At 39.5% G+C, this 25,339-nt stretch overlaps 1 protein-coding gene across 6 annotated transcripts; it reads right to left on the bottom strand.

Annotated features, from left to right (window-relative positions):
* Positions 1–7,750: 7,750 nt before the first annotated feature.
* MAP9 (microtubule associated protein 9) lies at positions 7,751–24,962 on the bottom strand. Of its 6 annotated transcripts, XM_072928452.1 has the most exons (12): positions 24,493–24,949; positions 23,522–23,639; positions 21,874–22,272; positions 20,065–20,258; positions 19,168–19,226; positions 18,541–18,706; positions 17,389–17,478; positions 16,546–16,707; positions 15,952–16,097; positions 15,068–15,200; positions 9,165–9,276; positions 7,751–8,272 (listed from the first exon to the last, which is right to left on the bottom strand). In XM_072928452.1, the coding sequence occupies exons 1-12, from the start codon at positions 24,514–24,516 to the stop codon at positions 8,262–8,264; spliced, it is 1,614 nt and encodes a 537-aa protein (XP_072784553.1). In that variant the 5' UTR covers positions 24,517–24,949; the 3' UTR covers positions 7,751–8,261. The 6 variants fall into 6 exon arrangements, with proteins under 6 accessions (XP_072784553.1, XP_041571796.2, XP_072784554.1 ...); XM_041715862.2 differs by having other exon boundaries at positions 7,751–9,276; positions 22,090–22,272; positions 24,493–24,960; XM_072928453.1 differs by having other exon boundaries at positions 7,751–9,276; positions 23,522–23,627; positions 24,493–24,955.
* Positions 24,963–25,339: the final 377 nt, after the last annotated feature.

Here is a 25,339-nt window from a genome sequence, read left to right as displayed (position 1 = left end):
CCATTGAGATTTTCTCCTCTCCCAGCGCCTGCCGCATCAGGCAACATCACAGAGACAAGTCAGGAGTGATCAGGATCTGCACCACAAAACCCCAAGCATGAAGAGCGGAACTCAGGGTTAGACTGTACCTGAAAACACAGTTGAAAAGCTCCTGTTATTCCACAGTTCCCACAGCTGGGATACTGGCAGGTTCCCCATCTTCTGAATTTCTTTCCTAGTTGCACCCTTCTTCTCAATTCCTGCTCCTCCTTTACATACATGAATCCTCAGCCAAATTTGAGGGCACATGGCCCCATAAAGCCCATCACGGTGATCTCCCCTGCCTGTGCTGCTGCCAGGCTGGGAAGGTCCCAGGGCAGAGGCAGCTGGCAGAGCACGCGTGGGCTTGGTGCGAGGGATTTGCCGGGGTGAGGCTGAGCATCAGCGTGCCAGCTGCTTCACCAGGCCTGCTCAGCAGCACACTGATGGCAGCTCCAGACCTCCCAAGTGCTGCTCTGTAAATCACACCTGGGCCTGGCTGACAACCCCTCCCTCCCTCTTAGACAAGCACTTTCAACCAGCTTGGTGCTTGCTAGCATTTTAGCAGGGATACAGGGCACATGAATACAAGAGATGAGTTATACTACACCACAAGCCTGTTAGGTGCAGAAGTCAGTGTTTTGGACACACATCTAGAATATTTTCAGTGCAGTGATAAAAGATCTGTCTCTAGTTTCCCTACTGCTTTCAGCAAGTTTCTTGGCTGTAAGACTACAGCAACGCCTATTTTTTCAACAAATCAATATAAAGCATGAATGAAGAAAAATAAGCAGTTCCTGATGCCCTTCACAAACTCAGTGACAAATATATGTGTGCACTTGTGCTCAAGGGAGATTAAGTTTCCAAGGTCTACCCATGCCAAAGCTCTTTGGTAGAACATTCATGCTAACTTCCCTGTGTGTGTTACTGCTGCCAAGAACGAGAGCTGAAAATATAAGTGAGCAGGGTGTCCCTGCAGGATCAGGTTGGTAAAGGAGACCCTCGGGGCAAAGAGCGATCCTCTGCTGGCCGGGTGCAGATGAGGCTGAGTAGGGTCACTCCTGGCTGCTCTCTAGGGGTGTGGTAATGCACCATCTGTATCTGTATCCTATTGTTGCTACTGCCATTTAATGCAGCCTCCTTCATTAACTGGCAAAGTGAATCTCAGCTGAAAATCAGCTTCCCAAGGGCAGTGAAGGGAGGAGAGTAGCATTTATCCCAGGCTGTAAGGCAACAAAAACAACACATTTCCAAAGCTTTCTCACTTAGAAAAGTAAACTAAGCTATTTTGAGAGTTTCAGTCAAAACAGACATTCTCTACCCATAATTGAATACGGGATTTGGGTTTACTGAGCTGCCCAAAGTGCTTTGTTCCTCCCTGTCTGAGCACCAGCCGGCAGCAGCACTTAGCCCTGTTCCAGCAGTCGCCTGGGAGAGCTGCTGGCCCTATCTGCCCTGTCAGCCCTGGTCCCTGGTCACACAAGGTTTTGTGTGTTGGACCGCACGCATACAACTGAAATATTTATCATAATCATATTTACAAGAGGCTTTGCTCCCAGGAGGGACTGAAGGCCTGAATACCATAGCAGAAGTGAAATAACACGTAGCATAGTTTGTTGGGGCTTCTGTTTTTCAATTGCATTCAAAAAGTTTGGAGCCAGACAAAAAGCCAGGTTTGTTGGGGTCGGTAGGCACAAGAAATACCCAAACATGTCTGATGGGAGTCATAAAAAGAAGTAACTGGGCAGAAGTAATGCTTATCAGCAGAAAGCCTCTTTTGTTGGCAGCAGGCTCCATGTGCCACCTCTCCCTGCTACAATATTGTTTGCTCTATCCCCATCCATCCCAGAGGTACAGCCACACCAGCAGCTGCAGCAGGGCAGAGTTATAAATGTGTAATGAATGCTTTTAAGTCTCCCCACCAGGTGTGCAGCTTGAGTCCATGCTATGATCTTCGTGGCTGGTAGGCTGTGGGACAGACAAAAGGGCTATGGAGAGTGGCAGTGGGGAGACGCAGGGAGAAGGGCCAGGCAGGAACCCAGCTGATGGCACAGCTGTGGCAGGGCATCCAGCAGCCTGAAGTCCAAAAGCAGGCAGATGAAAGCTCCTACTTCACCAGAGCTTAAAGGGTATAGAAAAGTTGAAAAGGTAAAGGGTTTTGCTAAAGCTTTTGCCCATGTGCAGCACTGGGGGTAGGTCAGGTGCTGATCATAGGGGGCACCCTGATGTCTATTTTACCACTGTGGTAAGGGATTGTGCTTGTTGGCTTCATGAATCACTGTCTGTAAAAGGCTGTGTGCTCTCATGTGATTAGGTGAGAGAGAAATTCAGTGTATGACTTCACGGCTATAGCTTGTTGCCTCTTCCCCTCAAACACTTTAATACATACTTTCCTCCAACACAGAATGAATTCATGGTGGTTCAACATGTCTAGGTACTTTCTATTTCTCAACTTTTCCCTCAAGTCTCAGTGTGGGTCTGTCTAGCCAGTCACACTGGCAACAGTCCATTGGAGTGAACAGTATTGGGGTTTCTGTACTTGCCTTGTTTGAGGTTTGTCTCCACACTTCTTTTCCATGAAAATTCCCACGAGATGGTGCAGAGAGCTGTAGTAGAGCATGACACTGTGTCACCTTCAACTAGCTTGGTGGATCTGCAACACACAGTGCTAATGTTCAGGCACTGAATTTTCTCCTAAATGTGGGTGATAGAGGCTACTGGCAACACTGCCAGAATTTGGAGCTTAGAGCATATTTCCAGGCACACTGGGTCGGTTGCTGAGCTTTGTTCAATGCCTATATGAAGCTCATCAATGCATTGCACTGTAATTATCTAAAATATGAGTTCCCATTCTCCTCAACAACCAAAGAGTACGTGTGATGGATGGAGTGGGGGGGAAACGGGACACAGTGTGATATGACAGAAGCTGAAGCCTTTACAAGGACCTTTGCCCAGCTAAAACTTCATAGGAAAAGCAGCAACATCTTCAAGGAACAATACAGATCTGGGAGTTAAGGAAGTGTGTGTTCTGACCCCTGATTTGGTCGTGACTTGGGGTTGAGAAGCCACATTTGTCTGACACAGGAGATCAAGTCTTACCCCTTCCCACAGGACATTGGGAGCATCTCTTTAATGCTTACCCTGCCAAGCTAGCTGTGTGCTCTAATTTATTCCAGGTATGGCTGGACCTGAACACAAGTGAAATCTCCGGGAAGTTCAGATGCTTAGTGCCTGAAAATCTTACTTTGTTGTACAGAGCTAGAGCTAGAGTTCAGTATTCATGTGGCAAAACAGAGCTGTCCTTCAGTTACTAAGATTTTAAGTGAGGCAGAAACAGCAACCCTTGCTTTTCTCCTTACATATTCTTCTCTGTAGTCCAGTGCAATCTAGACCTCATACAAAAGCCACAAATACGTGTATGCTTATTCTTAGCTGACAGTTTTGCCAAAGATGAGTAAGACTCTCTTATTGCCCATTGAGTATTCTATTGTGGCAACAGCATATTCATTTTTTAAAGGAATTATATATTTAAACTGATGAAAACAGAGCCTTGGCAGCTAGGACTATAATACATTCTACTCATAGTAAATCCTGCTCTGGCATGTGTGGGCAGAAGCTTGTTCATGGCATCTTCCCAAACATTGTCGGGTCAGAACAGGGCATTCAGCCTCTGTGAAAGACTGAAATCTGTACAACACCCCACTGGCCACTTTTGTCCTTGCTCTGTTTTACCCATCAGTGGTGAGGCAGTGCAACAGCTTGGGATGTCATTGCAGCCTTGTGGCATGGCCTCACAAACCTGCTGGGTTTTTGGCACAAACCTGATGGCAAAGATGTGCAGAAAATGGCAGCTGGGAACCAGGCCCACGGGCATCCAGTGCAGGGGCTCTGAGACTGGGTTGCAGGCTAGCAGACTTCACTTCCTTCCCCTGTGGCAGTACTTTTGAGTGGTACAGTCTTGCTAGTTCAATTTTATTAAGCAACTTATGTTTTACATCCATTCTCATTTCATAATTGTACTTCTACATGTACCTCTGACCGGGAGCAAGAATTTTATGTAGACAAAAACTCTCCCCACTCTTTCTCTTATGAGTGCTCTAAATGGTGCATAGGATTCTTTTTAAGATATCTGTGTAAGAAACTGTGGAAGTGAATCACAAAGAGGAGAGTGTAAAAGATATTTAAGTTGCAAATCAGCAGAAAGTCTTTGTGAAACATTTAATGTGCAGTTGCTGTCAGTTAATCCAGTTTGTTTCCTCCTGTAATTGTCCTGATTTATTTGCACATAACCTCCTTTTCTAGTGATATTTCATGATCCAAACCCTTGAAAAGTGGGGGTCACAATCAAGAGCCCTTGCTCTGGATAGGTTACAAATGCATAGCCAATTGCAAAGAATTTTCCTCCAATGCAGCATTCCTACATTTTATTGATTCATGTGATGAATAGAAACTTTAAACAGAATGTCAATTTTCTTGCAGTGCAATTTAACAGCTTGATGCACTACCATCTGTTTAAGGGAAAATAAGAATCAAGCTGATGTTAGGGTTTAATGCCATAATAATTCTTTAAATTGATGGCAGATTCATCCTTTGAGCAGATTGATCTCTTTTGGAGATGCTGTATAACAGCAAGAATTATTTGGTCTCTTAAGCAGGAAAAACAGAAAATTTGGTACATGAGAAGAAAGGAAGCCAGAAAGAGGGTGCTTAACCACATAGTCAGCAGAAGAGTCAAGGGGAAAATCAGCACATTGGCTTTCCTGCTGAAGGCGAGATAGCAAGCAAGGACAGTACTGGTGGACTGTGAAACCAAACTGCCGGGAGCTGTTACAATTGCACAACAGCTGCTGTTCAGCAAGTGATGCTGCCTTCCTCATTCGCCTTAGGCTTTTCACTAAGTCTCTTTGCATGTTTTCTGGGATGGGGAGCCTTCTGTGGCAAGTCATCTTTACATTTTGCTTGTGCAGTATCCAGCATCATGTTCATAATCACCAATGCTTTTATAAATGATACATTGAATGATGACGGTACTATTTGCTTTTATTTTCTCACTGCTATTCATTTTGCTTGCTGATCTCTTGCAAAGAAGTCTTTCCCACATTTCAACAAAGAACATAGTCCAGCAGTTAGGCTCAGTGCTAAATCACCTCTGCATATCCTCGTTGTTCTTCAGTATTAGAAGTGCTAAGAAGCATAGAGGAATTCAGGGTAGCTAAGAAAGTTTTTTCCCAAAGCATCATTTATTTGCAGTGATTCTCCAGATGCTTCTTCAAGAAAGTTAAATAGATAGAGGACAGCTAAAATATTTCCCTTTTCTCTAAATTTATTTTCCTGTTGTTTTTCCTTCATGGTTTGGTTAGAAATCAGCATATGGCAATGGTGCTCCATGTACTACAGCATGTTAAAAGGTGCAAAGGAAAATAAAAGTTAACCAGGGTATTCTTAATATGATGCTCCACCTGGACATCACAACAGTTAAATTCTGAAAGTTACTGATGTTATCCTTCTATCATTTGCTGTCCTCAAGGACCAGCCAAGCCAGTTTATAATTAATTAACATTAATAGATATTAATTTTGTATTCCTTTCATGAAAAATTTTTAGCATATAATGGGAGTTCTTTCTCCTTCCTTAAATAAAAAATTACATGAAAAAGCTTTCAATTGTTCTAGTCTGAAGTCGTCCAGAAATAAAAGCATCACAGAAAAAGAGAATTCATAAATTTAGGAAATAGAAGAAAAGAGAAACATACCTTGGAGTACTAAATAACTTCAGTAGAACTTTTCCTCTGAGTGTAGGTGCTAGAATTATGTGCTATGTTGAAATCAGCTCAACTGCCTGAATGCAATCTGCTAATAAGAGCAGACTTTCCCATGCTCTTGGTTGAAATAACCAGGTAAGAAGTTTGCAATTACTTTATTAACCATTAGGGGAACATCTAACTAATAAATGATATTAAAATCTCTGAAATTGTTCTTTAAAAGCAAACAGGTCAGTAGAAATCTGAAGGTGGAAGTACTGATATTCTAGGAGATGCTTGGGACTTGACCTTAGCTGATGGATGGTTACAGGGATGAACTAGTCTGGGTTGTGAAAACTGATGATCTCCTGACTGCTCTAAGTCTGAGAATGTGAAACTTTTAATCATGTAAGAAGCAGCAAAGGAAATAGAACCACAACCTTGGCTTGAGGAGGGATGATGATGGCTTATTCAGGGATCTGTTTGGCAGGATCTCACAGGAGCCTGCCCTGGAAAGCAAAGGGACCCAGGAATGCTAGCTGACCTTCACTGACATCCCCATCAAAGAAGAAGAAAAGTCCATTCTGACATGTTTGGAGTCAGGAAAGTGGGACAGGCAGCCAGCATGCAGGAACAGGCTGTCCTGCTGGAGTTCAGAGAGTAGGCAAGCACAGAGATGGTGGAGAGTACTCGCACCATGAAGCAAAACAGAGACATTACTCTACATTGACTAAAACATGGAAGCATTTACTAAAGCCAAAGCTCAGGAAGAGTTAAGCTCATACGGGACTCAGAGGTGCTCCTGGAAGTACACAGGCAGAAAGAAAATGCGGTCCTGCTCCTCAGGGGCCAGGTGACTTAGTGATACAGGACATGGAAAAAGCTGAGGTACTTTATGTCCTTTTTTGCCTTTTTTTTTTTCTTTTAATGGATGAGGTCTAGCCTCAGACACTGAAGCACTGAAGAGAAAGACAGAATGGGGAGCACTTCAGTTACTTGGACACAACTAAATCCACAGAGCCAAGCAAGGTGTTTCCCAGGAAGTGGGAGAAGGGTGTGGTGGAAACCTTTAAGGTCAACAAAAACAGTCCTGCACCTGTGGCCAAATTACCTTATGCCAAGAGTACAGTCTGAGCCCCAGTGGTCAAAAAGCAGCTTTGCAGGAAAGTACTCAGGGATGCCAGAGGAGGAGCAGCAGAACATAAGCCAGCCATGGGCTCTCACAGCAGGGAACGCCAATGGCATTGTGGGCTGTACTAGATAAGAGTGTGCTCAGCAGGTTGATGGAAGGGATTGTTCCCCTTTGTTTGGCATGTGTGACACTGCAGCTGGGAGTGAGACAGCATCTGGAGCATTATGTTCAGTTTTGGGCTCCCCAGTGCAAGAAAGATACGGACAAACTGGAGCAAGTCCAGGTTTTGATGTGCAGCCAAGGCTGCCATCAGTGTTTAAAGCCCAGAAAAGTTTATCCCTTTTAGTTTGAGTCAAGTAACTCAGTTAAACACATAATTAACCAAGTGAAACACAGCAGTCTATGATATACAGACCAGGTAAGATGATCTCATATTTTGTGAATATAAAAGAAAAAAAGATAAAATGGAAAACAGCATATAATTTTGCTTATCCAGAATGAGAGACTTGAAACAGAAAACCATTTATCATGAGCCTGCGCTTCTAGTGCACCAATAGAGCAGCTTAATGCCAAAATCAAATACTTTGGAAAAAATTAAGAGATACTAACCATCTTCTAAGTTACTGTTTAGAAACTATGTTCCTTAAATGAATGTTTACATTGGTGTCTCAGCAAGTGTCAGAGACCTGGAGGAGACAACTGGAATGCTGTAGAAGCTTGCCTTCTGTGGGATACAGTTCCCTATCTACTTGCCATATTAACAATGATACCTTGTGCTTAGAGACACTACCTAGTTAATTTCCATATATTAAAGCTTTATTTAAATATTTGTATTCTAAAATCCAATGAAAACATTGAGGCTATTGTACTAAAATATACTTTATTAATACAAAATATTTTCTGTCATCAATAAATACATAGATAGGATCTATACAGATATATGTATATTATTATACATTAATGTACATATTTTTATATTTAACAGCTCTAATTCTTCTATGAAATTCATATTATGCTGTAACATGTACAATTTTTTACAATGTAACATTAAATTAAGTCCCCCAAATTTTATTATAAAAGTCAAACATATCAGCTGTTTTCCCTTGTCTACAGACTTCAGCATCTTTTCCTAATTGAGAAGTTGTGAATTTGTGAGCTTCTCCTCATTCCTCTGAAAAATGTCACCCACATCTTCTCACTTCTGTCTTCTGTCAAAACCTTCTATCCAGTTATAGAAAGGCTTAAAGTCAGTGAGGATGCAGCATTCAGTTCAGGAACAGGCACCTGACAAGTTCTTCAATCCCTGCCACTAATTCTACCACACTTTTCATTTCCATCCCTCAAGTCAGCATAGGGACCTTCCTTGCTTCCTCTAGTTGGACACTGCAAAAATAAAGATCCAGATGATCCCTTTCTCACAGGCTGCCTTGTCTCATTCTCTTCAGGTCTGTTGTACAATAAATTCTGGTGCCTGCTACAAATGTCATCCTCCCATGATACTATAGTTGGAGTTTCTGAACAGACTAAACTCAAATTCAAGGCTCCAAGTGCTAAAAAAGCCCAGAGCACTAATGATGCACACCACCACCCCAGTCTGAAGGCCTGAAGTAATTTAGTATTTTCTCATAAAATCCAGGAGTGCCACTTTTGAATAGGCAATTCTTTTGCATTCTGCCAGGGCTGCAGTTCCTCATCTCTCCTGCTGCTCTCTGTAATTTTACTCTCTTACGTGAGCCACTGAAGCAATCACCTATCTGCAATATGTATTTTCTCTGTGTCTTGTATATTAATGTATGGAAAAAACATTCTGCCTCCATACTACTAGTGTTTTGTCATCTACCACAAGAGAGCAAACATCTCCTTACCATTATCCTTACCCACAGCCTCCCCATATAATTTCTTCAAGAATTAACTCCTTAAGAGTGTGGTCTAATAACTTAAAAATAACCATTCTGCTACTTATAGGGTGAAAAAAATGCCAGAGTCCAGCTTTATGTATCCTGAATATAAATTTTCACCAAAAATGTATGACATAACATGGAATTTAGCAAAAGTAATTTAAATGAGGAATAGAAAAATGATTACATTTTCTAAAGCAATGCAAATGTGTGACAGTTTTATTTAAACTGCAAATATCAAATAAACTAAAAGAAATAATTTAACACCTATAATGGATTCAGTGAAAATCAACTGATAACAAAAGAGCTACTGGCTATTGACAGAACTTTGTAAACTATTTGTTCTTCGGGAAGGCAATAAACTGCTTAGTAATTACAAAAATATGTGACTTTGCCAGGTGGTCTCCAGGGAGGACTCATCTCATTCCCATGGACAGCCTGCAACTTCTTTTGGCTCTTCTCAAGCTGTTCTCTCCTCATTTTATTTTCCTGAGAATAAAAAGATGTGTGAAAAAAAGCCCTAACCAAAACAATGCCCCCCCCCCCCCCCCACACCCCACCCCTCAACAACAATTCTACTAACAGAAAAGTTACATTATTGTTATGCCTTTCTTGTGTAAAATTAAAAGAAAATGTGCAATGGAAATTCGCCTTTTGGAGCTTGGCACATCCTTTTTAGAGGCTCAGTCACAGACATTGCACAGTGCAACACAAGAGGCTGCACATTGGGTGTCACTTACAATTAGGGTGACTGTCTCAAGGATGGGCTGGGTTTGTGTACGGGCTAAACAAAAGCCCAACAGAAGGCCTACTGGATTAGGTACTGGTCTTGTAGGTAATTGGTCTCATATTAATTACTTCTTGTCTTTAAGAGGATACCTAAATCACAATGCAAAATATAATGTTCTCATATAATGATGCATCACTGTAATTTTCTGTACTTATTAAATCGCACTTGCCACGTACTAGAACAAACTGTAATTAAGCAATTTAATTTTAAACCAAGATCTATATATTTTATGTAACAAGCACTGCAAGGTTCTAGTTCTATTTTCTATTGTTTCAAACAGCAATCGGGCAATTAGGATGATAAAGGATAAGCAAGATACTTGCAACACTCTTTTTGTGTCTCATTAACACATGATTTTCAAGAGACCTGTCATTCAAAAATTAAGTTGCAATTATTTATAATTATTTTTTAATTTCTAATCAGTTCTATTCTACATAAAATAAGCATTCTTTGCAAGGATGACTGCCATTTCACCCTCAAGAGGATCTAAAGGTGCATCTGCATTAGCAGTACACTGGTGAGCTCTCTATGAGTGCAAGTTTTCCTTGCAGGTTTGTGGTGCATATGGGTGCACATTTCTTACTGACTTAAAAGTAGTTTTTTTCTTGGTGGAACCAAGGTTGGCCATATAGACTACAGCACAATTTATAGTGCCCCCTGTGATGGGTGGATAAGAGGTCCTTGAGCAGCTGCCTTTCTCACACATGAACAGTACATTCATTCCCAAGACCAACAACTGGCAAACACATCCCTGGTAGTAAAGATGCAATGTGGATACGCCCACTTAAAACCATCACCAGCTATGCCACATCCAGCCCTGGTTCTTTCATCGTTTGCAGCCCATCAGCCAGCAGTTTGAGATTTGTATTTTCACATGTATAAAGTGCACTGCAGTGAAAGTACTGCTCCTTGAGGACAGCTGTAAGATAGCTGGTACTCTCATATAACCCATGATCCTATTCCCCTGATGGACACTGTATATCCACAAATTCCCAAGATGCTGGCAGTGTTTGCCTGTTACGCATATGTGAGCAGGGAAATAGTGAGGTAACTGTGGCTGAGGGAGTAGACTGAAAAAGGGGTGTGGAAGCATTACTTTAAGAAAGACATCTTGAGTGAAGTTTTCTCCTGTTTTACACATATACATGTCCAAAAACTGTAGAAAGCAAAGCAACACACTGAAATATCAACCCAATCAATATGATTTTAAATTGTGCCATTCAGCTCTTTGTCAACATAAATCTGAAGATCCAATTCAGTTAGGAACATCTGGTCTGGCTAAAAAAACACACAATAATTTCATGTCATTATTAATAAGGCTGATTAAAAGCACGGCAAGATTTGCACGGAAAAGGAATGCCCTTTCCTAAAATAAGCAATACAAAAGTTGATCACAGTCTAATAAAAAATATTATCTCTGTAAAAATTTTTTCTTTCTGATCACATGGAGTAATTGAGATAAACTAGGCTTGCAGCACTGTGACATTCTGACTATTCTCATCCTTCACTTTTGCCTTCTTTCTCCTTCCATAGAGATTTTGTCAGATGAACATAACTACTGGCTTCAGGTCTTTAGAATAAATTCAAGACATTCTAAAATTCTTCAAGGGAACTGTTTAGTACCCTAAGAGAAAATAGTCTGCATTATCAGTGTTATTTTTCAAAAAAGACATCAGGATATGTGAAGCAGTACACATGAGCTTGAGAAGAATATGCTCTAATGGAATACATATATGATACATGCTCCTGTATCTATATTCATAGAATTATATTGTACAAAGATATGTATATCATCAGGACAGGTACGTGAAAACTCATTAAAAGACTCTTTGCAGCAGTATTGCAAGCATTAGAGAAATTGCATGCTACAAAGAAATGTGCATATTTTGTGTTTATCAAGCACTCTACTGAATACATGTTACACAATAGGCTCAAGTATGAAAAACCACAACTTAAAATAAAGCATACACCCACCCAGGAAAGGAACAAAAGTTGCTCTAGACTTTTTAACTGTGCTTCACTTTTGAATGTTTGGGTTTGAAGATACAATTTGCATTAATAAATGTATCAAGGAAAGTTAAGTTACTTTTACTGTTTTTTAAAAGATTAAATTCAAAGTGAAGATCTACTGGCCTCCTTCCTGTCTTCAACACACACAAAGTTTTTATCTTCTTGTCGTAACTACAGTGCAAATTCTCACAAGACAAAACTGATAAAAATATTCCACAGAATAATGAACAAGATGTTATTTGCACTAATTGAAGAAGAGTAACAGAAACAGTGAAAGGTTAAATCAATAACTGTAGCTTGTCTTACACTAGATCAACTCAACTGTATGGCTTGATTTCTGTGGAAGTTTCCTACTCAATAGCCTAGTAAGATGAATATATTTTTCACTTATCAAATTCTGGGAAGAGTGCATTCTTTAGCAGTATGACTGCCACATAGAAATTGAATATTAGATATTACAGAAGACTGACAACATTTAAGAGGAATAACAATAGCAGCCTCATTTCTAACCTACTGCAATGACAGGCCATGAAAATTTCAATTTAGAAAGTATTTTCAGAGAGATCTTATGAAATTGATGACTACATTAAATTAATAGCCCACTTCAGCTGTTTCTAACCCAGAAAAGCAACAAATCTATGGGACTTTTCCAGTACATCCTTTCTTGATGTTTTTAAACAGCCTAAAATAGATATTGCACATACTCAAATTCAAGATAAAATGTCAAACTTCTTCTAAGGCTTTCAACATTACTATGCTGGTCTTCGAAAACTATTTGAGAGCAGCCTTACTTTTCAGAAGTTCACAGTAGATTGATTCTGATCACAAAAAATGGACAACATTAACTTATCTAGAGACGATACTCACTTCTATCCATAGTAAACAGGCACCAAGATCAGTATCTCAGAAATAATGGAAACTAAAGTGATCTGTCATTATCAACTTTCCACGTGATTCTTGTCTACATTCCACTCCTCAGAACAGGTGCATGTCAGTGACAAGTGTCAGACACTGGTATTATGCAGTAAGTAAAAAATCATCATTTATCAAGATAGATTGGCTTGAAGAGTTCTTGCCGAGTAGCAAGAAGCAAATTATATGAAAGAAACAAAATAATCAGAAGCTTGAATTTCCAGGCAATATTAAAGCATCTCACCTCAAGATTATCCTTTTTATGTCAGTATTTTACAAGTGTTACTAGTCTTTTCCAGCGCATTTATTTCCAGGCTTAAAAAGTAATCTTCTCTATACACTTATGCTATCAAACATTCACACAATGACCTCTAAAAGCAGAACTAACAGAACTTCCATTAACATAAAAGCAGAATGTTTCTTCTATTTTAGAAGAACTACAATGAGATTTTTATGTCTGTTTTACCTATGCATTATGGTCAACACCTGCTTCAGGAAACCTGAGGATTAATGTACACATTTCTTTCTGCTGAATGTTAATGAAAGCATATTAGAATACTTCCCACTATATCCCTCCTGTTTTATTTCCCTTAAGAAAATTCCTTTTAGTTGAAAGAATACTTTTAAAAGACTTCCAAATTCTGCCCTCAGATCTGATGCCTATCTACCTGCAGGCACATGTCACCTGAGTTCCCTTGGTAATGCAATGATAACTTTACAGTGTTTCTCTCCTACACTTCACTAATGGTCTGTATTTTTTCTGTAACTGTACAAAGTGAGGCAATATTCTGGCCAGAGCCCTTTCCCAATATGCTTTCTCAAATAAATGTGTGTAAGTAGCAAAAAGCACAAATTCTGAAAGTAAAAAATTTAAAGACTAGGCACAAGACACAGCAGTCAATACTTGCACACAGACATTGAAAATGGGATCATTTTAGAGGTACCTCTGCCAACCAGGTCAGTACTTACCCCATCCTACACTTGCTTATTTCTCAAGTAGACACATGTATATCTAGCTAGATCTGGTCTTTCCTCCAACTACTAAAATTTTCATTAATAATCCCACTTAGGTGATCACCTCAGGAATTGACACACAATTTGAATGGGAGAGCCTGTGCTAGGCAGCATCTTTCACTTCCAAATAAAGGGATATTTTTTTTACCTTCATACAGAGTCCAGGACAGCAAGGAAGCCAAATGTACAATGAGAAGTAACATTCTTGTTTTGGTACAACTAAGCTGATTATGACAGTCTCAGTGAGCAGAGCATACCAGGGCAGTGCATTAGTTACTGCTCAAAGCATAGTACTCCCTATCTCGGCAATCAGGAATATTGACCAAGCAAGAAATAACCTAAGATCAGACAGTAATCATTTGCTAAACTGAGCTGAAAATCTCTTGACAGTGGTGACAAGAAAAAAACCTTCTTATCAGTGATTACAGAAATGAGAGGTCTTTCAACAGGGGACCAGGTCAAACATCTTAAAAGATATAAAACTAAGACTAAAAAAAGTCTGGAAACAGAGAGAAGGGAAATCATGCAGGCTCTTGCTGTTTTGTGCAACTATGTATTTCTGAGTTAGCCAAGTAAATGATGATTGTCCTCTCTAAATCCTCTCTAAACCTGTCCCACACTTGTACAGCTGCCTGACTCAGCTCTCATCTATCTGCCATCTCCTAAAAAAAAAAAAAAGCTATTGACACTAAAGAAGAATTCCTCTAAGGACCATAATCCAGCTGGGTTGCAAGATCCCGTTCTTAAAAATGGCAGCAGAGACCATATGTACAAGGCATGCCAGAAATCACATGGAAGAGAGACAACAGAAGAAACAATTTCTAATTAAAAAAACCTTAACAGTCAGCATGAAGGAAGACTATGTCACAAGATTAAAACAGGTTCTTCTTTAACTGGCAAGTCACATACCTTAAAGAAAACAACATGCTAAGAATATTAGAGATCTCTCTTCCAGTCTGTCTTTCTGCAGCAAGGAAAAATAACCCGACTTATTTTTGGGACTAGAGCGCTGGATTAATTTACTGCTATACAACAGGGACACTGCTGTGAGAAAAATATAATTGGGAGCATCAGAGTTCCACTCTTTCTCGCAAATGGAAATCATCTTGAACCTCATTACAAGTGCTTTTATCAATTGTGAGGTCTCCCAGTCTCCATTTTCAACACTTCCTTGAATGTACACGCATTGATTGTTGCAGCTGGCAATGCTGTTTGACTTTGCAGCTTTTGTGCTCTCGCTAATAGGCCCTTCAGAGATGGTTACTCCTGATACGGGATGGCAAAAAAAATGAAGCCTAATGGAAACTGGAAACTCTATGTAGGTAGAGTGAATATATTTTCCATGTATGCCAGATATCAAGTGCACTGTACTTAAGCAACATTTTGCTCACAAATTCAAGGGGGACAGGCGATGTAATGTTGCCACCGTCTGGCCTCTCTCGTAACAGCACAACACCCCATGAATATTGCAATACTCAAGTGCTCACAGTACATCAAACATTTTGACTTTGACAAAAGGTCAAAAAATAAAAAAACAAACCCAACCAAACATACCAGCCATCTTTCATATTCCTCCATAGCCTTTACACTTTTTTCTTCCTTTTTTGCCTGTTGTATTTCTCGCTTTCTTTTCTCTTGAAATTTTTCTACTTTCTTCTTTTTTATATATTCTTCCTTCTTTTCATTCCTGAGTAGTGAGAGAGAAGAGCAAGAGGTCATCATGTACAAACTAAAAGCTGCATCTGGGACCAGTTAAGTAAATTGAGTCAAAGTATGTATTTTACACTTTTAATAAAAGATTGAGAATATGTATTTAAAATATTCCATGTCCATTTTTGTATAAATGAATCTACTACTCTATCTATTATGGCATTGCCCTTTCTCTACTTTGTTTTCCCTTATTTAGTATCATTTAAAAAAAAGCATTCTGAATTTCTTTTTTTTTTTTTTTTAAAAAGCATTCTGAATTTCTGTAGGCAATTGTAAGTTGTGCATTGTACGTGAAACCTCTTGGCTTGTAAAACTACTACAGAGTATCTCCAGCAGATATATCTCATTTCCTTCTTCTTACATCTGCATTCCTACATTGTATTCCATGCAACTTTAAAGATTTACCTTCCTTCCTGTGGCTTAATAATGAAGCATGAAAATAACCATGTAAGACACAATACTACTAAATTAATTTTCTCATTTGCAGATCTCTGCCTGGGCTTAGTTAATATACTCTTGGGGAGGAAAGCAACTAAATTAATAAACGGAAGGGAGCTGCACAGCTGGTTTTCACTGCTAGACATTGTCTCCATTGGGAAGGAAGAGTCTGATCCCAAACATTCCATTGTCTTCCAATTACAAGCACATCAAGCATTCACAGAAGACCTATTACCTTTATAAGCAAGGATTTTTGAAGCTATGAAATAGCAAACACAATGGAAAAGTACCATTTTTCAACTGCTGATGCACTGACTCTCCTCTTCTCTGCAACTAGGTCCTCTTCTATCTTCTTCTTCATTCTTTCAGACTGTTTTTCTTTCCTGCTTTGCTCTCTTAAATATTGCACTTTTCTTTCTTCCCATTTTTTGAATGCCTAAAGATAACCACAGATCCATGAAAAAATCTTACCTCCCACCTTTCTGTCAATACTCCACTAGTCTAATCTGCATTATTATTTTTTGTAATTATTACACATTCTAAATTTAGAATATTCGCTTGTAGAATTGCTCAGAAGTGGGTATCACTATACCTAAAAAGAATCTTATTTTTCCAGTAGGTAATAGTTAATTACTAATGTATTTGTATGAAGCTTATTTTACACTCAGTTAATAGACTCCAAATATAGAAGCCTGTTTGTCTGGAAGTGTAAACATTACATATTTCTTACAGAACAAAACCTAATAAAAGTTTTCTTCAAAAACTAAGAATGTCTAGATTTAAGATTCTGGTTCATTTCCATCTCTTTCTGGATTAACCAAAATTATTTTTACCATCTCCTGAACCACATTCAAATACACACTTAGGTACATATTTCACATCACCACTTGTGCTGCTTCTGTTTTTTCCTTATTCTGTTCTGCTGGTTTCTTTTCCTCAAGTTCCTCACGCTTTTTTTTTTCGCTTAAATTCTTTGCTTCTTTCTCTTTCTTTTTTTTCCAGGCTTCATAACATGCAATTGATTCTTCTCTTTTAAGTGCTTCTTTCTAGATTAGAAATAAAAGTCTACATTTAAATCAATTTCAGTATAAAATTCGAAGTGAAATAGTATGCTTTAAATTTGTTGCTGAAAGAAGCAATAAAGAAACAGACATTGATTTGCTGACAATGTTGCAAGTATTACAATTAAATTTTAAGCATATATAGGATTATTTTCTATGCCCATTTTTAATTTAATTGAATGAGACTAACTGCTCCCACAAAATATGTGTAGAAGGATATGAAATGCATGTTAAATGCTTAGAAATGAAACATATTAACTACTTAAAAGCTAAATCAAACAATGTGCATGATACTATTCAAGACAGAGCCCTCTCTAGGTAAGCATCTCTTGAGACAGGGAGTGAATGCCTCATGTTCTCATGCACAAAACAAAACTTGGCACCATAGGGTTGAGCATCCCAAGGTCTCTGTAAACTAACTTGAAAATTACTCTAGGAAGCAGATTTCTAACACACCTTATATAAATGTGTAGGGAAGCATTGGACAGACACTGCTTGCCACAACCCTAAGAAGTAGGACATGCCGTTTGTTGTTTCACATCACCTCATACTATTTGGAGAAAAACAGATACCTTACAACAGCAGAGGGATGCATTTCGGCAGGAAGAACACTCCAAAGAGTCAACTTTGAGTTTGTCAATTTCTTTTTAAACAATGTAAACAAACCTTTTCAGCATTGTTCCTTAGAATTTCAGCTTTTTCCTTTTCACTTCTCTTTAATTCCAGTAGAAGGAGCTTTTTCTTCTCCAACCAGTTCTGTAAGAACCATTAAAATATTTTTAAGTCCTTTTAAGGTATTTGTTACTCTCAGTTCTTCCATATGCTAGTTAAATAAGCATCCCATGTGGAAAACTAAGATGTCACCACATGAACATTGTGATCAAAAAATTTAAGGTTCTAAAATCACAGCTACAAAATCTAAAAAAGCTTAAAGATCCTTTAAAAAAGCATCTTCCTAGAAACACCAACAAAAATGTAAGCATTAAGCAAAATTAAATAGAAGAATGGAACAAAGGTTCTTATCACTCGGTATATAGGAATATTATTTACATTTGTATCTGTCTTGAAAATACCTATAATTAAAGAGAATAAAATCCTACTGGGAAAAGTGAGACTTCAGGCAGCCATAAAAGATTATGAACCATCTGCAGAATCAGGCTTAAATTTTCAAGAATTAGCTGTATATTTGGTATGCAGCTCAAAGATAAAAGCATCCTAAATGAAGACTATTCTACCTTCAAAAACTGTGAAGACAATATAAATATGGATTTCAGGGTCTAAACTTAGGTTTAGGACCATAACAAGTATTAAAACCACATACCAATATGAATGATGCCTGCTAATGAGAGTTGTTCTCAAACAGATTAACAAAAAATTGTTGAAACCGAGAGAAAATAATTGTTGCAAAATTCTACAAGAAATTTACATATATTAGTCTTCTGGAAGGAGTACAAGATTTGTTATCACTTTTCCTGAATGGCATTTGAATAGAACATATGAGGGAAAAACCCAAACAACTATAAGTAGACACTTATGTTAAGAATGAAGTAGAAATAATTGAAAATATGTGCCTGAAAATAGTCTGAAACAATAAATTATGAGCCACATAAAAACATTATGTCCCTTTCATTGAGCTTGTTGTTCATAATATGAGGAAAAGGCAAAGCCAACAGAATAAAAGGATTACTATACCTGTAAGCCAATTAAAAGAATATAGTAAAAAATACAGATTTCAAGAAAATATGAGTTCTTGACCCCTGTATCAGGATCCTTATATGCACAATTTTGTTTTTCGGCTTGTTCATTTTTAAAATCTACCTGAAAAACAGCTGCCCTTAAATTATCTATTTTGTTGAATTCTGGACTTTTCTTCTGCATGCATTTATCATCCAACACCTTTAATGATCCCAGATACTGAGATGAAACAGGTGAAGTTGATGGAACAGCTTTCCCCTTTCTCTTTAAATGCACAAAAGTTGTAGACCTAGGAAAATACCAGGACACAAATACATTAATGAACTTTCCTTTTACTGTAGCCCATACCAAGCACTGCTGCTCTTATTTCAGTGCATACCAAAAGTTAGTTTGGTTTTGTTTTTTTTTTTCCTATGCACTAGACTGGGGACTGGAGAGAAAAGGAGGAAGAACTTACCTCTCATAAGTTTACAAATTACTTACACATTAATCTAAAATCAGCTCAAAGCCTGTAAAGGCTCCAGTAACACACACATCACAGACACTGGCAAAAGATCTGTGAGTCTGATCTGACATAAACCCGAGCAAGGGTCATAACAAGATGCCACATGCACTAAACTGATTTCCACAGATGTCAGAGGTTGTCAGCAGCAAAGAGGATGCTGACAGAAAATGAGAGGGGAGCAGCATTGTCAGAGCGCTTACAGGCATCTGAAATGGCTCAGAACATGCTTGGCATTCTTCTCTTACCTGTCAGATAAAGAAGCCTTTGGGTTTTGTAGAACTTTCTCCTTTGTTTCACTTAGTTTCTAAGAAACAGAGGAAAAGTAAAGTTATAGAGTCTCTTAAGCAACAGATCAGGATGAAACAGGCTTTTACAAGATAACAAAGACTCTGAGAATTGGACTCAGCCCTTATGAGTCCCTTCGAAGTCAAGATATTCCATGGTCGCATGATGTTATAAAACAGGCAAGAAAGACACCCTAATAAAGAGAGGGTATTGTACAGGGTAAGAAAGTAAGGAGAGAAAAAACGCAAAAAACAAAACAAAGAAAGCCCCCAAACCAACCAACCAGCCAACCAACCAACCAACTAACCAAACTTTCAGAATGTCTGTATCATTTTGGAATGGCAACTAGAAATGTTCATTTGTATTATGTAAAAATACAGTCAATAGTTTGGAAATAATAAAAAGCAGAAAGAACAGAGCTGGTTTTCTATAAACAGTCTTTTAAGTCTTTTGAATACTTAGCTTTAATAATTACATGTAGCTACATTCTTTTTAGGATAAAAACTGGAGTGCTTTGCATCCTATCCATTATTTAGGTCACACATGGATTCCATCCTCTGCTAACACACACTGCTCACTGGTATTCAGCTATCCTCACAACAGACATTTGACATTTTTACTTTGAGAAGGGTACTTTCTTAAGGCCGGAAAAATCATTTCAATACCTTTATCTGACTTAAATAATTTGTGGAAAAGGTATTCCTTATATCGCTCATAAAGCTCTAGAAACCAGATATAACTTGTCAGCTTTACACAGTGTTCTACACACTTAAGATACCAACAGTAACTTTACAGAACTCTCCACTGAGCTTCTAGGACATTGTTCCAAACACTAGTAAACTGTGTATGAGCAATACCTTGACAGAGTTCTTGGATGTGTTTTTTGCCTCCCCATGCTCAGACTGATCATTCACTGACACCTCCTGCATTGCATCAATTGTTTGCTCTTCTGTTATTTTCATCGTTCCATCTGAACTGTCAACAGAAGGGGATGTCCTACCATTGTCCTCCAGTTTCAAGTCACTGGTGCTGACAGTCTTCTGATCTTGGTCTAAAGGACGAAAAAAGACTGAGCAGACACATTAACAAGAACTTCATTGGTTTTGGGTATTGCTTTTTCTGTACAAAATGTATTTCTAGAAAAACCATCTATGATACTCGTTAAATTTTTACTGAGTTTTATATAGTATAATGTATTTTCTGTATGCCTCCTTCTAAGAACTATATACGAATAAGAGCAGTATTCACTTGTATTTTCATGTAAGAATAGAGTAGCAACGGAAGCTTGAACTAATGTTAGCGAATGTGAGAGCAAGACAAAGGCAAAATTTTCCATCTGCACTACTGGCTCTATTGCAGAAACCAAAGCAAGAGTCATTGCAGTCACAGCAAAAGCTCTTCTGACATCTAGCACACTTCTAATAAAGTATGCCAGTTACCACTCTGGGCAACAATACTGCTTTCATTGCGTACTGTTTTTCAGGGGTGTGGGACACGAGGGAATAACTGAAAAATTCCACAGTGAGGATTTAAAGAAAACATCACCTCAATCTGAATGTTTGCCTAAGTGGTGAAATTGTTACTTATGAAGAACATTATTAATAAGACTTAAAAAACATTTTCATCAGATTTTAAATGCCAGTGATGCAGAGATCTAAATTTGTAAAATTCACACAGAAGCCAAAAAATGCCCAAATTAGAAGTCTTCTCCAAATTTCTGATGGAATTCTTCAGAAAAATAGAGTTTTTGGATGACAAATTAACTCCAAATTACCTGAAGAAAGGAACATTAATGCCCATAATAAAAGAAATTTACCCGAAATTTACCCTAAATTTACAGTGATGAAGGTAAGTTCCAGGTAACAAGAATTCTTAATTTACTGAATTTTAACCCATTATGCAGTGTGTCACTGCACTACTTTGATTCACATGAAGGACAGGAGTAGTTCAACTTCTTTTCTGCTAGTCTAGAACTACACAGGCACACCAGCCAGGAAGGAGAGGTGTTTGCACATTCAAATATCTTTGACGGCACTTTGGTGCCATCATGTGGAGAGGAAAACAGAAGCTGATACCTTTAATCATGCTCTATCAATTTCAAAGTTGCAATCTTCCGTCACAGGTAATAACCAGCCATAAACTTATCTCAACATCAAACAGCACAAATTCCTCTCATATTGAGAATTCCATAAAAAATAGTAAGTCTTTTGACACATATAGTTTATTAGCAGAATTCCAAATTCTGCATTGCATATTAAAAATGTATTAGCTATTCTTATACTGAAGTTTGGGGGGGTTTATGTGTTTGACTATACATCCAAACTGTGTCAGTGGACACTATGTGACTACAGCTTTCTGTGCCATGCACACACTGAAGAGGCATTTTGGCAGCCCTCTCATGCCTTCCATGCACATGCACTGTGCACATGGAGAGCTGGACTTCAGGGACCTAAACATCTTCTGAAAGGAAAAGGCAAACAGGAACTTCCTGCTCTTGGCCCACACTGGTTCAGTTTACCACCTGAGCATACAGTGTTTGTGTATCTTTAGAAGCTTTGGCTGTGAGCCAAAGCAGATGATAATTAACACAGAAAATAACCCAGATTGAAACACTTTAAAATACTGTAACATGGCTAAGAAGCAACATTAAAATACTTTCTTTTCACCTGATGCTGAAGTATTTCCTTTTTTGTGCATCTGAGGCTTTGCTTTTGGTTGGTTTTCCTCTTGATTTCTTTTTTCACGTAGTTCATTAATAGGCAAGTCATCACTTTCACTATTATCACGCAGTACTTCTTCATTATTTTTTCTGTCATTATCCTTATTTTGACCTTCCAAACATCCTTCTTCGCCATCGTTTCTGTTATTCTGTATGCACTCACCTTCTAAAACCATTATTTGCTGAAGCTTCTTTTCATGAAAGGATAAATTCAAGTCATCAGCAGCTTCATTTTCCAAATCTACTGCTTTTTGTAAAGCATCATCATTCAAGAGAGGACTCCCAGCAACAGATCTCTCAGTGCTTGTAGAACCTGAATTACTTTCAGCGAGTTCTTTCCCATCATCTGCAAAAAGCATATTACCAACTTAAATTTTATATAAGTGGGGGAAAAAGCAACACAGAACCTGTATCTTGTATAACTTAACAGTATTTTTCATGTAGCACCCTCCTGATTTAAGTTTCTGAGCATTTCTTTTTCTGTGCCTCTGATCTCTGCAAAGCCACCAAACTACAGCCTTATTCTACTTCCTTTCCTGTTATCTATTTTCCTGGACCCAATTGAAAGAAAAATATTCACTCATTAATTATTTTCTGCCATGCAATTTAAAGTCCTTCTGAAAAAAATGTCTCAATGTTATAGAAAGTGCAAGCAACACAGCTTGCAGCAAAGCCGGGCACGTTTGGTATTAGAACCTATCCTCCCTTTCAGTCTCTTTGCTTCTGCCCCATTTAAAGTCTACTAGAAGATACTCAAAGGAAGTATCTTCTACAATGCCAAGGTTCACATGTTTAACAAAAATATTTATCTTCCTCTAGCCTGTTATTGCTAATTGACCTAATTTTGGACCTCAAATGCTTGAGCAAGGTGACGAATGTCATGATAGTAGAGTAATGCATTTACTGCTAGAGAGCTTTTTTTCCTAAATCTTGTCAGCACAGGGAAACCAAAGCATCCCAAAAACTGTTAAAAGATGTTTCAGGTGAGAACGAAAAAGAGGTCACAGAGGAAGTCCTTTTAAAAATGCATTATCATAGGTAACATTCCTACTTTCCTTAACATTTAGTCCCATACCAGGAAGGAAGAAGAGTCATTTGGCCAATCTTGTCAGACTAAGCATAAACATTAGCAAACATCAAATGCATCCTGCTCCAAGAAAAACAGCCAGATCAAACTTATTTCTGGTTTATATAGTCTGCCAGGGAAGTGTGTCCTGCAGCCTTTATTCACTGTACAGACTGGGAAACCAATAAGAAAAAAACAATGCCTTTCTCTCTGCCCATGACTACTTTAATTTACAGTACTGTGCACTACTGTCTGATCCAGGTGTCAAGTAAACAGGATGCCTAGGGAGGACAACTGGGGACCATAATGGTAGGGACCAGTACAGACTGTGTGTGGTCTAGCAGGCTGGCACCTCTGCTGATTTCATTGGGAATTCTGCTGCTAACTTGGCAGAGTAGGACAGTTTTAGAAATTGTTAAAATATGAAATCTTGGAACACTAAATCATATTGACGCATAAAAATTGTCTAGGATTTAGTAATGATTTAAGAAAGGAAGAACACAAGGGAAAATATTTAATTTTGTTTTACCATTTAACATGCCATCTTCATCACTTTCAAAGTCGTCTGAATATTCATCCTTTTCCTTGCTTCTTACATAATCAGAAATTGCTTCCTGTAGCTCATCCTGAAATGGCTTCACAAATAACTTTTACAAAAAAGAGGATTCACTTGTTCAAGTTCAGCACTAATCCTCCCCTCCCACACATACGTAAGTAAAACTCAGCAACAGAGATAAGCCATTTAACTGAGAATTATGCTGAAGCGTAATGCTTCCATTCTATCTCCATTCCCCTAACATATCTGCATTAAAAAAAAGAAAAAAAAAAAAAGTCCCCAAATCTCCATGTATTTATTTGTATTTCTTCTTCATAAGAATTATATCTTGCAAATTCCTTTCCCATTTTTGGGCACGTACGGTGTATCATCATGTGACACTTCTCCTCTTTTGTATGTTTTGATAGGCAAGAGCACAAGAGGAGGGTCTATGAGAGCAGGTGCTGTACGACAAGAGCCTGAAGCAGGTGGCAGGTCCAAACCAATGGAAGAACTTCACATATTTTGGACTCTTTGCTGAAGGACATCACGGATACAGTACATTTACATGATTCTGAAGGGCACTGGCCTTAAATACAGATTGAAAACACATAAAGAAATGCACCAGTATCTCCAGATCGCGGACCCTGGCGCACAAACCACGAGGAGCAGTGGCTCGTCACGGGCCTTGTGCGCCTCCCGAGGCACCGGCTGGCGGCCAGGCTGCTCCTTCATGCCGGCATCAGGGACGGGGCAGCCGGGCCATGGGGCAGCTCCCGGTGTCCTCACCGCGGGCAGCCTGCTTGTCCGCTTGCACTTCCAAAGCAACGCGGATTTTTGTGCGTGTGCCGCCTGCAGCAGCGAGTTACCGTACTCCCAATGGCAGAAATCCGTTCGCAGGCCCTGTCCCCAGCGCCGGCTTTGCCCTGCCCCTGCCCTGCCCTGCCCCGGCCGCCGCCGCTCACCTGCAGCCCGCAGCCGCCCGCCATGGCGGACGGGTCTCGCTGCCGCCGAGCCCTCCGACAGCCCTGGCAAAGAGCCTCGGGGAAAATCCCCGGCGGAGAGCCCCGGGAAGCAGCCCCGGGGAAGAGCCGCGGGCCGGGCCCGGCCGGTCCCGCCCGGTCGCCCGGCAACGGCCGCGCCGGCGATCGCCTTCCTTAGTCGGGAATTGCCTCACGCCGCCGCAGCGCCGCTCCCTCAGCCGGGCCGCAGCTGCGCCGCCAGGGTGTGATATCGATGTGTTATCGATGCCCATTCTCTGCCGGGATTTATTACAGATGTCCCTATCCTGCAGATAACCCCATTCCCACAAGGAGCACATCCATACATCTATGACACTCGTAACAGGGCTGACACGTTTGTCAGCCCCACTCTTGCAGTCAGGTAATTGTCCAATACCTTCCTTCTTGGGATGTGCTTTACGAAAGAAACATACTCACTTTAGTGCTTTCTGGAATACAGATCTGCTAGCACCTGTGTGTTAGTTTAAATCAGATTTTAGGCATAGAGAAATTACAGTGGCATAGCAGTAAATCGCCTGATCCTTACACCTTCTAATACTCCAATTTTTATATCCCCAAAGAGTGGTTGTGCATCCACCTGGCGAGCTGCAGCGCCCCAGTGACCAGACACTTTGCCCAGCACGCATCCCTGCAGAGCTGCTGTCCCAGAGGGTATCTGTCCCCTGTGCGATGAAGGCACCCGAATCCCAGGGTGCTCTGGAAGCACCAATCTCGTGCATCAAAGGAAAGCTATCCACTTCAGGGCCCTTTACAGGTACAGACATTCCTATTCTTCCTCCAGTTTAAATGC

This window comes from Taeniopygia guttata, chromosome 4 (assembly GCF_048771995.1).
Source record: "Taeniopygia guttata chromosome 4, bTaeGut7.mat, whole genome shotgun sequence".
In the NCBI taxonomy this organism is placed as follows: Eukaryota; Metazoa; Chordata; class Aves; order Passeriformes; family Estrildidae; genus Taeniopygia; species Taeniopygia guttata.
The sequence above is the reverse complement of the archived record's forward strand: the minus strand, read 5'-3'. Positions and strand labels throughout refer to the sequence as shown.